A 12,772-nucleotide genomic window follows, 5' to 3' on the forward strand; every position below is an offset into this window, starting at 1 on the left:
TCTTTCTTTCTTTCTTCCCTTGTTTTTCAAGACAAGGTTTCTCTGTAGCTTTGGAGGTTGTCCTGACAATAGACCAGGCTGGCCTGGAAACTCACAGACATCCGTTTGCCTCTGTCTCCTGAGTGCCAGAATAAAGGCGTTCACCACCACTGCTGGGCTTTAATTTTCTTCTATGTATATATGCACGTGTGTGAGGAGCATAGGGCATGAAACTAGAGAAGGGAGTGTAGAAGAGAAATGGATGCCTTAATAGGGAAGGGTGAAAAGGAGTCATAGAATAGAAGTGACAAGGTGACATGAGAGCAAAAGGGGGCAGTACATTACCACAGGGAAGGTGGGGACCAGGAGGAGTGGCATGGGGAACAGGGAAGAGGAGGGTTAACAGATCATGTAAAGATACCACAGTGAAACCCATTACTTTATGATAACTCAAAAAAAAAAAAAGATTTTAAGTAATGTACCAACACCATAAAAGGTGGAGATGTATTTTTAGACTCAGTGTATCATTTTGTTTTTTAAAATTGGTAGGTGAGAACTACTTGATAAGCATGTTGCCAACAGGACTCACCTGTTTTCTGTCTTCCTCGAAGAGGGGTACTCTCGTGTTGTTCGTAAACACTGGAGACACTGACTAAATATTCCGTCCCAGGCAGGAGATCTAAAGAGGCAAGCGGGACTTGCTTTAAACTTGAAAGCATGAGAAACCACAGCACTCCCTGGACTATTCCATCTGATGAAATAGCCAAGCATTCGCTCCCATAGGCTACTTGTAGCTAAGTGAGCGTCTACGCCTGGAAACATCTGTAGTTAAGGGCCACCTTTCCCTGTGCCTCGTAAGCCCCTCAGTTCCACCTGTATAAATGTAATTCAGTCAAGTGTAGATATGGTGCATTATTATCTCTTTCATCCATTTAAAGTGCATCTACTAAGTAAGGGAAACAGATGAAATTTTTTGAGAGACTGTGCATTAACATTTACCCATCATAACAACATTATAAGGGAGGTCTGCGACTTCCATGTTGTACAATGTTGCATACATTTAAATGCACCGTTAGAAGAAATTGGATGCGTGTCCTTGTGGGGCCATCACTGTAATCAAGACAATCAACATATCCAGTACCCCTGGGCTCACTACACTGAACCAAGTTGCTTAACATTTAAAACAGGACAATAATGACTTATCTAAGAGGGAGAGAGTCACTTTAAGGTCATATTGCATTAGGACTCTTAAAATACACAATTAATATGTGACAGAGTTTGGCTAGAGTGGAGCCAACATGTCATTCAGGGTCTAGTATACTGGGTAATGGTGGTACCTAGTAACAGAGACAGCATTATGGCCATAGTCAATCAAGCACGTATCTGGATGCTCTGGCTCTCAGTCAGAAAGCAAGCTATGTCTGCCTGGCTGCCTTTTTGTGTTTCATTCTCTGGGATACATCTGAACGAGAAAGGATGTTTTCTGGCCACTACTAAGAAATAGACTTAAATGTCACTATTTTCCTTTCATGTGGAACCTTACACAAATTGCAACATGTGTATTCCAAGCACAACAACATGTTGCAACCTCTTGCTTTCTTTAATACAAAATCTCTTCCTAAATGGTAGGGAATGGGAAATGACAATTTCTATAAATTATCTATTTAAGGGGCTGGAGAGATAGATGGGCTCAGCAGTTAAGAGCACCGACTACTCTTCCAGAAGACCTGGGTTCAAGTCCCAGCACCCACATGGCAGCTCACAACTGTCTGTTACTCCAGTTTCAGGGGGCCTAAAACTTCCCATGGCAAAACACTAGTGCACATTTTTAAAAATTGTCTATTTAATGTCAGTTGTTTTCTGAACTCTAAACCTTCTGGGAAATTCTGAAAACAGACGTTTTCTGAATTACGAACTAAACTTCTGCCTCTTTCCATAGAAAATCCTGTCCTAACTCCCTCCCTTGCCCAAGTAACCAGTCACTGTTTCTAAGATCACCTGCTGATGATGCTATCACACAAGAAAGCACAATAAAATAGACTTGCCGACACCACCTTTCGTACTCTTTCCTTAGTTACAGAATTCGTTTGCTATTTACTTTTTTGTGTGTATTTATGTGGGAGTAGAATGTGTTGGAAGCCTTGGGACTCCACTGACAGTGTTTTCCACTATGATTTTGTAGAGATCAAATGTTTGTCACACCAGCAGAAACACTACAGCTTTCATAATTTACAGGGCTGCCTATTAAACCAGGATAGTGTGTCAATCTGTTACAGCCCTCCTTGTCTTAGATGCTCCTCCTAGAGAATTCAGAAGCCATTTGTTCTGCTGCAGGTAAGTATATACCAAATGTGAAGGCTTGAGCGCTTACTTGTTAGAACCACTGCGTTGTCTGAAGGTGAAATCGACAGCTCTGCTACATCTTCCTCATTCTTCACAGGGGAGTAGCGTACTAACAGGTTGGTTAGCTCGATGGATGGAGGTGGGGCCCAAGTGACACGCATAGTGTCTGGACCAATATTGGTGAATCGCAGATCAGTGGGGGGAGGGACAGCTGATTTCAAATAGGAAGGAAGATTGAGTTAATGTACTTTTAAAGTTAAAGCTAACAAAATAGCTGAAAGGTAAAAACCAGAATTTCATGCACAAAAGAAAACAGTCAATATCATGCAAATAGTCTAATCTAAATCTAATCTAAATCATGATACACTAATGTTAAAAAAACAAAACACTATACAGAATACTGTTAGGCCCCTTTAACCTTTCTGCCATCGCTGGTGCATTTTAAAGAATATTTATAATTTTAACTTATTTTCAAATAGGTTTGTTTGTTTGTTTTAGTGCATTAATACCACTCAGAATTTTTATGCCAGGCTGAAGAGGCTTAAGTTGCCACACAGCAAAGAGACATAGCAGTACTTTCCAAAGAAACACATGCACACAGACAAAAAAGACAAGGGGCCCTCAATCTCCCGGAATGAGATGTCTACAAACTACTGCATTGCCACAAATCCAGGCAGTGAACTCTACTTACAAGTGAGGGGACTCATGCACAGTGGTTCTCAGCATGTTTCTTACCATGCAGGCCAGAGAACCTTTACGATGTTGCATGCTGGTCTCCAGACTCTAGTTAAAGGAGTTTCCTTGCCTTGCATAGCAGCACAATCTAGAAGGTCTTATGGTTTATATCTTCCTACCTCTGAAACCCTCCTTCCGTTCCACCCTAATTTTTGATGGGTGTTTTATTAGCTATGAGACAGCTTATCAAAAGGTAAGAGGAGACACCCATTCACACATTTTGGAGGTGTCTCTTAGTATTAACCAGTGCTCACCATAGAGCTTGGTATTCATACTTTAAAAAAACAACACACGGTCTGCAAATTTTTCTACTTTGTACTTCATAGATCAGCTATCCAGATTTCCCTAGCTTTATATCTGTGGTTTGAATGAAAGTGCATGAGGCTACTAATGTATGCTTTCATTCAACTAGGTTAAAGTATTCTTTTTCTCTGAAACAGCCCCATCTCCATCTCTGAGGCCAATCTGGCTTCTCACTAGAAACATCCAGATTTAACCAGAGTGACTGAGCAGCATGCAACACCATCCATGTCTCAAACACAGAAGATTTCAAGATTCACCCGTTTGCTGTGTCAGTGTAGTAGGGGCACTCTCTCCGCCATTAATGAGAGTGATAACGCTGATGTCATAGTCAATGCCGGGTTCCAGCCCTGTAACTGTGTAGTATCCTACTGAGGAGTCCACAAAATCTTCAAAAATAGGGATACCTTCTCCTGTTGCAACTACTGTGATGCGGTACCCAATAATGGTGGAAGAGTTTAGCGGGGTCCACCTCAGGCCGATGGTTGAATCGGTTATATCAACAAAGCTTAGGTCAGTGAGCTGGGGCACCTCTATTGAGTTACAAAGCAAAGAGGAGGCAAAAGGAAAGTAGAGGCAAAAAATAAAGCAGTGTACATCAGGTGACCAGTAGTAAAATTGACAGAATGGTAAAGCAATGATGGTAATATGCAATGTGTCCCAAATCATTTGAAAAGACTTCCCAAGCATCATGAAGAATTTGCTTCCCTGGGAGAATAAGGCAGGTTACCACGTTCTTTTAGGGACTTTCTTGCATTTAGGAAATGTCCCTGAATGGTACAGTTTTAATTTAAGTTCTAAAAACAAAATCAAACACATTTACAATGTCAAAACCATTCTCAGAACTTAGACAAAATATCTGCAAGAGATACCAGGCAATGTTGAGAGAAAAGAATCCAAAATCTTTCAAAAGAAAATAAAATCTTACAAAGTAGAAGGTTTAAAAAAAAAAACTGTCTGCTTAATTGATGTATTTTACACGTTCAATACTCATGACAGCATAGTGGCCATCATATTAACATTATGTTTGAATGTGTCACTCAAAAGCCTGGTCAGGCCAAGGCCAGCCAGCCCTGAGCCCATGGCTCTGCCAACATTTTAATTCATGTAATTTAATTAGTATTCATAAATGCATACCAAAATACTGCAGAGGGGAATAGAATGCGCTCAGTGCTTTCATTCTATCAAAGACTTGGGGCAAACAATGAACCTATCCCTAGATAGGCCTTTGTGATGGTGTTTTTCAAAGAAAGAAAGCCCTGTAGAACTGGCCTTTACTTCTTCCTTTGTCTTTTTAACCCCACTTCCAATTTTAAAAAGGATTTGAAGCTGCAAGGTGAAGAATTGAATTGTCAACCAAGTGTATTTCTTTTTTCTAGATAACTGTTGGAGGTGGATATGAACTATAAAATCAGGCACAAATGTCCCAATGGGACGCATTTACCACATTACTTTTCGCCTGTCAGCACTGGGTACAGACACACGACACTGTTTAGTAATCTTTCCATGTGAGCAAACAGTACAGAGTTAATGCCGTGGCTGCACTTGTCACATACCCATGGCAACAAACAGCATCCCAGGGAAGCACAGACAGTGAAGCAGAGGCAACAGCAAAGCCTTCGTCCAAACAGTTGCTTTGGCTTCATGGTTTTGGAGCGTGCACTGGGAGTTGGCATTAAATCCCAACTATATCTGACACACTCAGCTATCTGGGATTAAGATGCTAATACCCACTGCTACTGAAACTGCCACTCTGAGGATAACAGCTTATTTTTCTATTACCTGGGATGATGGTATCAGAGATAGGGGCACTTTCCTTGTCATCTTTGACAGTGTAAACACTGACATTGTACTCCAGGCCAGGATTCAGGTTTTCAAAAGTGCAAGAGCTCTGGTCGGCATGAACCACTTCTTCCAGAGAGCTTCCCTGCTGCCCATTCGTGGGGGTTGTGGTTATTCTGTAGCCAGTAATATCTGGAGCAGATAGGGAGAAGTTACCATAGAGAACATTTATGACCCAGAGTATATCAAACTATACACCAATGATACACCCATAGAGGAACAGGTGGGAGAAAGAGATGGGGCAATAGCTTGTACCAACAGTCAGAAAGGAGGAATTTAGTTTTAATGTTCTCCATTTCTGCAGAGTGAAGACTAGTCCATAACAATTTATGATGTATTTCAAGATATCTAGGTAAGTCTGAGGGTCTCCAGCTCATAGAAATCAATGTTTGAGATGGAAATACTAAACTTGATCATTCTACATTGTGTCCACTGGATGATCTTACAGTACTCCTACACATATAAATGCGTTATTATAATAAGAAATTATGGGACCTTTAACAAAGATAAAGCAATATCAGAAATAAGTGATGACCCAAGACTTTCCTGTCTGCAAATTCTAGTCTCTTTCCACACTCTATTCTGCATTTCCTTAATGGGTGACCTGCAGCAAAGCTGAGGAGTTGTCTACTTCTGCTAGCTACTATGGGATTGATTTCCACCTAAGAACATTTCCCAAGATTATAAAGGTTTGGACCTATGGGACTTCCAGGAAGAGAACTGGGAGAGGTGGGGGATTGGAAAACAGAAGTATAGATGCTCATCCTTGAAAAGGAATATTAATCATAGTTGACCTCAGAATTATGAAAATGGGGCATTGAAAGTGCTGAAGGGAAGGAGATATCAGTAAATCTAGCTGTGGCCAGAACTCTGCAGGTCCAGGTTGGAAGAAAACATGACAATGTTGACTCTGTAAGGACAAGGAAATGAAGGTATATTCTGTAGGTGGGGAAAAGGTGAACACTGAAGTGGTATGTGCTGGGAAGCCCAATGGGAAATCAGTAACATTTAGGGCATTTCCGTTACTATTGACCATCTGAATGGGCAGGCCAGTGAGACTAGAGATTAATGAGCCAGCTGCCCAGAAGCAAGGAACTTGTCAGCTTCAGGTTTCCAAGCCCAAGTAACTTATCTGGAAACAGTGTAGCTGTCACATCATACAATGCATTGCCACAGAGAAGGAAACTTCCTGTGAAATTCAGTCCCTTTCAAAGGGAGATTTAAAGGAGCACTTTAAGCTAGTTTCATTTTGTGTGACTGTAAAACACACACATTTATAGATAATCACTTGACACATCTACCCAAACAAAAGTAAAAACCGTGTAAGAAATATTATTTCTACAAATGACAGACTGAAAATTTGGTTCAGTGGGTAAGATGTTTGCTGTATAATCATGGGGACCCGAGTTCATATTCCCAGAATCCACGTAAAGCCAGACACCATAGCACGTGTCTGCAATCCATTGCTGCTATAGAGAGCTAGGAAGTGGAGACAGGAGAATCCCCCAAAGCCATCACTCCTCCCACCCCACCCATCCACCCTCCTACCCCTACCCCCTCATCTCAAACAAGATGGAAGGCAGTCATGTAGACTGAAGGTCATCCTCTGATGCCACCTGAGCTTACACAGATGAAAATGTATGCACACATGCATACATCATAAAAGGTACTTTAAAATTGTATATACATATGTATGTGTGTATATAATATATATATACATAGATACAGAGGCAGTTTTGTCTTGTTTTTGTTGAGACAGGGCTTGGCCCAGCATTAAGACTCGCTATAGCCTTGAACTCATGTGAAGGCAGCCTCAGCCTTAGTGTTGGTGCAATGGCTTCACTTTTATAAAAATGTTATCAATACCAGTAAAATTAAAAAGCGTTAAATAATAAACTAAATATATTTCTCCAATAGCTCTGATTAGTTTGCTCTAATTGAGAATGTTCTCAATAATGAGCATCATGTTGTCTCAGCAACTGTCTCACCCATGCTCATTATTTAATCATAGAATTATATGTAAGTTAATATTCTTTTTTCATGTACACAGTTTTCTGTCTGCATGTATCCTTGCAAGCCAGAAGAGGGCACCAGATCTCATCACAGATGGTTTGTGAGCCACCATGTGGTTGCTGGGAATTGAACTCAGGACCTCTGGAAGAGCAACCAGTGCTCTTAACTTCTGAGCTGTCTCTCCAGCCCTAAGTTAACATTCTTGTGGTGCATTATGCTCCCTGAATAATGTTATACTTTATAATCTTATAATTTTGTAAATACTTTTTGTTACTATCAATTCTGTTTATTTTTGTTACAATTATTTAGTCTGTGTGTGCATGCGCCCGGGCATGCTGTACATCCCCATGGCATTTGTCTGGCAGTTCTCTAGTTCTACTTCATGGGCCCCAGGGATTGACCTCAGTAAGGCTTGGAAACAAGCCACTGACCCTGATGAGTTCTATCTGACCCCCTCCCCTTTACAAAATGACATTTATCTATGTAGAGTGTGTACATGAATCATTGCATTTGTTTTGTGTGCCTGTGCACTGGCGTACATGTGCAATGACCTGCCTGTGTAGGTCACAGGACAACTTTCAGGAGTCATTTCCTCCCTTCTATCACGTGTGTCCTAGGGATCAACTCAGACTTGGCAACCAGAACCTTTACCCACTAAACCGTCTCACCAGCCCTAAATACATTTCAGTGTGTGTGAACCCACTTGCAGCTTCATTTGCTATCCCTCTCTCCACCTTATTCCATTGAGTCAGGGTCTCTCACTGAACCTGGAGCCAGGCTGGCAGTCAGCAAACCCCAGTAATCTTCTTGCTTACTACTCCTCTCCTTTCCCCACAACAAAGGGACTGCAGGTACTCATGCAGCCATGCCCAGCTTTCTATGTAGGTGCTTGGGATGAACTCGTGTCCTCATGCTTGCACAGCAAGTGCTACTGCACACCTGAGTCTTCTCTCCAGCCCGCCTCTCTCACATTTTGTAGTGCAGTTAATCACATATCCATAGGTTACACATTTGTGTACGGAACTGGCATGGATAAAAACATCTGAAAATAATTTGGGTCTGTGCTGTGCATACACTTTTTTGTTATTGTTCCCTAAATAATCCAATAGGACAACTACTTCCACAGCACTGGCAGCATATTAGGCTATAAGTAGTACAGGAACAATGTTTAGGTTATATGCAAGCAAAATGCCATTTTATGTAATAGGCTGAGCAGCTGCAAATTTCAAAATACTGGGAATCCTGGAGCCAGCCTCATCCAGATACCAAGGGATTTGTCAAACTCCAGCGAATAGTCTATGATTTATGTTAACTCACACCAGAGAAATTATGTGCTATGTATGATTTTAGTCATTTGTTTGGTTTCTTTTTAATTACTTATTTTTTGTGCATTAGTGTTTTCCCTACATGTATGTCTGTGTGAGGGTGTCAGATCTCCTGGAACTGGAATTACAGACAGTTGTGAGCTGCCATGTGGGTGCTGGGAATTGAACCCAGGAGCCAGTGCTCCCAACCGCTGAGCCATCTCTCCAACCTGTAATGCGTTGCACAAAATCTTGGTTCCATCCAGTCCTCATAATTCTCTGCAGTGTAAACATTTGTCTTTTCTCCCACAGCCTAGCACTTGATTGCTCTCATTTCTGTGACTTAAGAAAATATGTGAGCATGTTTCACATGTCGTGAGCACCCTGTGTTTCATGAGCTGCTGTATCACTCATGGAGAGCTGAGAAGCTGGTTTCTCTTTTTCTCTGAATGGAATCTGTCTTAGAGAGTTCATATGCCTGTGCCCTCAGATCCCCTAGACGCTCACCTGGGGTGACGCTCCTCTCCCAGGAGACTGTAAGCACTCCAGTGTCAGGGTTTGTCTCCAGGTGTAAGTTTGTTGGTGGAGACAAGGCTACATAGAGAAGAAAATTTAAAAGTTAAAGTGAATACAAAGCATTTGGTTTGTGAAATGTTTCTTTTAATGCCCTCTCTTGCTCCTTCTCTCCTTCATTTTTTTCCCTCTCTTTTATCCCTTCCCTTTAGTAACATTACAAATTTAGAAAGTACAGTATAAAACCACAGTCATCCGTGACCCTCTGATACAAGACTGTTTTTTAAGATTAATACTATAATACCACTACTGAAATTGCTTCATTTTGCCTGTTCAGAAGACTTTGGAAATGGAAGGGACACTTCCAATGCTGTGGACTACATGACACCAGCTAAACTGGCTACATCAAATTCCAAAGACACTCATGATTTAAATAGGGGATGCACACTTCCCCTTGTTCTGTTCAAATAAGCAAGCTCCGACACTAGTATTAGAAGAATTAGAGGAATTTGTTTCCTTTGTTTGACACAGGCCCTCACTGTGAAGCCCTGGTTGGCCTACAACTTGCTATATAGACCAGGCTAGCCTCAAACTCTCTGATTTCTGCCTCTTTCTGCCTCCCAAACTGCTGGGATTAGAGGTGTGTATTATGACAACCAGCTCTTTGGCCTTCAACTTTTGGTGTGGATGAGGCTGGCCTTGAACTCTTGATCCTCCTTCTTCACCTCCCAAGCACCAGGATTAAAGGCATGCCTGGGTTTGCTAGTCTTTTTAAATAGTTTCAAAATTAGAAGAAAAAGGAAAGCTCTTCTTACGTGTCACTACTCTGTTGACAATTGGTGCATCCTTCTCTTGGCCATCTCTCAGGACCTGGATGGTGTAAGTATATTCTACGCCTGGAGTCAAGCCAGACACAACGATGCTTCCGGACTCTGAAGTCACTTCTCGGGGTGCTTCGCCTCCCTGGCTTGGTCGTACACCCAGCTAGATGGAGGAAAGCAAAATCAACATGAAGGATGAATATTGCAGAACTTCCAAGAGGTTGCATATACATGAACAAAGTGAGAACTCCTTTAAAAATCCACACTGTGCTTTTTACTGGATGGGTAATATGTTGGGGGCTCACTTCAGTTATTCTGCAATTAACTGGAGAGTGTCTTCCTTTGGCACTAGGATCATTTATAATAGGAAGTTCCAAAGAGATGTCATTACAGCTGTTTGACAAAGAACCTTCTGGTACATACCAGCAGTACGCAAGGAAGAAATCCCCTAGGCTCTGTCTTTAATGAGTTACTCACACTCAGTTAACTTTCTAGTTACCACCAGCCACTCTGACACTTGGAAATGAAAAACACACTCCCATGAAGTGTGTTCATAACTTCAAAAGCCCAGGTAATATTATCAAACAGTATTCAACTCAAGAGAAATTCTTCATGGTCTCTGTGGCTTCTAAAATGCTGAGTGACATTATTAAGGGGAACTAAGAAGGAGCATTGGCAGTCTTCGTAAAGAGCTCCTCTGTTTGAGTAGTGCAGTCATCAATATGGCTATTTGCATACTAAAAAATGAAGTGACCTTTGATCTGCTTTTTTTCCCTTCCTTTTAAACTATCAGGCTTTGATTCCCAGGCATAATAAACATTTATTTTTTCATCCTTTGAATGCCAAAGGATGGGATTCTTTAAAACATATTCATTTGTATTCATCACTTCCCTGATATCATTACTTTAAAGAACATGACTCCAGATAGCTAAGACGAAGACCTCAATTTTAACTCCTATTAAGAAATTCACCCATGGGGCTTTGAACATGTTGAAAGGAAACTGATTGGATAAAAATGTGATTTTGAAGTGACTCTTTTAATTGGTCTCCTCAAATTGGCTTTCGTAAGCTTCTTGATACCCATTTAGAGCAACACATCAAATGAAGTTTTCTATATTTTTATTTTTAAAATGGAGTTCCCTGGGGGAAAGGACAGAAAACAAAACATAACAACAAGCACTACAGTTCCATGCTAATGGCTTTCTTCCTTTGCAAAACAGACAAATAACCCCCCAAAACAAAAAAACCTCTTTGCGGCCAGGCTTTGCTCTCACAAGGCCCTGGAGTATAATCATAGGGCTTAAGAAAACCCAAATCTCCAGAATGTGGCTGTGGCTGTTTTCCCATAGGCAGTAGCATGGAAAGGTATCTTGGGCTATCTCATGACATCTGTGACTCACCTTGAAGCCAATTCTTGGAGCGGGGGTCCAGGTGATCACGATGGTAGTCTCCGTCACCTCGGTATTGTAAGGTGGAATGGAGCTCATGGGCTGCACTGTAACATAACCAACATGAGGTTCAAAACCATAGGCTCATAGGTGTTGGCCAGGGCTGTAGATTAACAAGCATTTTAACCAGCTTTGGTCTAACCAGCAAGTAGACAGAGAATGTGGCCCGGGTTCCTTCATTAACTGAGATGGTTAACATCATTGCTTCATAATCACTAACGTGTGGCACCAAGCCACCCAGGACCTGGTGACAAAGGAGTGGTGATTCTGCAGGTCCAACATCGGGCTGGGGCTTGAATTTCTGGCAAGGACCTGTCATTCACACGTGAGTAAAACAAGGGGCAAGGTGACCTCAAAGTAAGTCCCTTTCCATTTCTTGGTTTTTAAGATCTCCTGTCTTTTCATCAGCATCAAATCCCTTATAAAATATGCAACTGCTCACTGCAAACTAGTAGTCATTTTCTTTCTTTATCCTTACGAACAAAGATGAAATGACAGGTGTAATCTAAGGGTAGCTTCGTGCTGAATTATTTCACAATAGTAGAAAATCACTTTTAGATGCAATTAGAAATCCTGACACTATTTAGACACACTACAACTTCTAAAGATCCATCCCTCAAACATGTGTTGGATCATTCAGAATAATAATCTACAGGCATTTGGTATCTAACAACCAGAAGCAGGAATTATAATGAAAGTATGTTTGGTATTCTCTTAGTATCCCAACAACACCATCAATTTCTTAGTGACAATACTAACTTTTTAGAATGCCTGGGCAGGAGATAAGGTTTTACCCAAACGCACCCCCCCATTTATACATTATTTTGTTTTTGTTGAGACAAGAGTTTCTCTTTATAGCCCTGGTCGTCCTGGAAGTCTCTCTGTAGACCAGGCTAGTCTCAAACACACAAAGATCTGCATGCACCTGCCTCTTGATTAAAAATGAGCACCACGAAGGCCCAGCTATTTTAAAAAATAATAACTTAAGAGAAGTGTGTACACAGAATTAAGATAAACATTCCCAATCCCTTTCAGGTTTGATTATAAATTTGGATATCTGAGTTGTTAAATTCAAAGGTATTCGTTAAGTGTTTTAATATCTCCTTTTACTCTTTCTTCGTTTTTTTTTTTTTCCAGGCAAATTCTTTTCCTACTGGAATAAACCCCACAGAATGCATTTACATATTACGAATGGCTGGTTATACAAACAAGGATTAATTTCTTCTTTCTTCCTTTCTTTCTTCCTTTCTTTCTCTTTGTTTAGTCAGGGTCTCATGTAGCTCAGGCTAGCCTCAAACTTTGTATGCAGTGGTGGGTGACCCCTTCCTCCCCCGACTTACCTGTAATCTGGGTTGTGCACCACACTGCGTGTAAGTAAGTGCTGGAGATGAAACCCAGGAAGGCAAGTACCCTTCCAACTCTACTGCACGCCCAGCCCCAAACATGATGGGACTGTTTTCAGCTTTCACTCTAC

The 12,772-nt window shown here is 41.2% G+C and overlaps 1 protein-coding gene across 12 annotated transcripts in view; it reads right to left on the reverse strand.

The window, feature by feature from the left end:
- Positions 1–12,772, reverse strand: part of Fn1 (fibronectin 1) — a 68,798-nt gene that overhangs the window by 23,583 nt on the left and 32,443 nt on the right. For 6 of the 12 annotated variants that reach the window (XM_027397165.2, XM_027397160.2, XM_027397162.2 and 3 more), the window contains exons 21-27: positions 11,251–11,345; positions 9,845–10,013; positions 9,024–9,110; positions 5,140–5,331; positions 3,618–3,890; positions 2,351–2,533; positions 569–658 (exon numbers count right to left, since the gene is read on the reverse strand). In XM_027397165.2, the coding sequence (XP_027252966.1) occupies positions 569–658; positions 2,351–2,533; positions 3,618–3,890; positions 5,140–5,331; positions 9,024–9,110; positions 9,845–10,013; positions 11,251–11,345 (1,089 nt within the window). The remainder of the gene's footprint in view (positions 1–568; positions 659–2,350; positions 2,534–3,617; positions 3,891–5,139; positions 5,332–9,023; positions 9,111–9,844; positions 10,014–11,250; positions 11,346–12,772) is intronic. The other 6 variants (XM_027397164.2, XM_027397166.2, XM_027397161.2 and 3 more) reach the window with 1 other exon arrangement.

This window comes from Cricetulus griseus, chromosome 2 (assembly GCF_003668045.3).
Source record: "Cricetulus griseus strain 17A/GY chromosome 2, alternate assembly CriGri-PICRH-1.0, whole genome shotgun sequence".
Taxonomy (NCBI): Eukaryota; Metazoa; Chordata; class Mammalia; order Rodentia; family Cricetidae; genus Cricetulus; species Cricetulus griseus.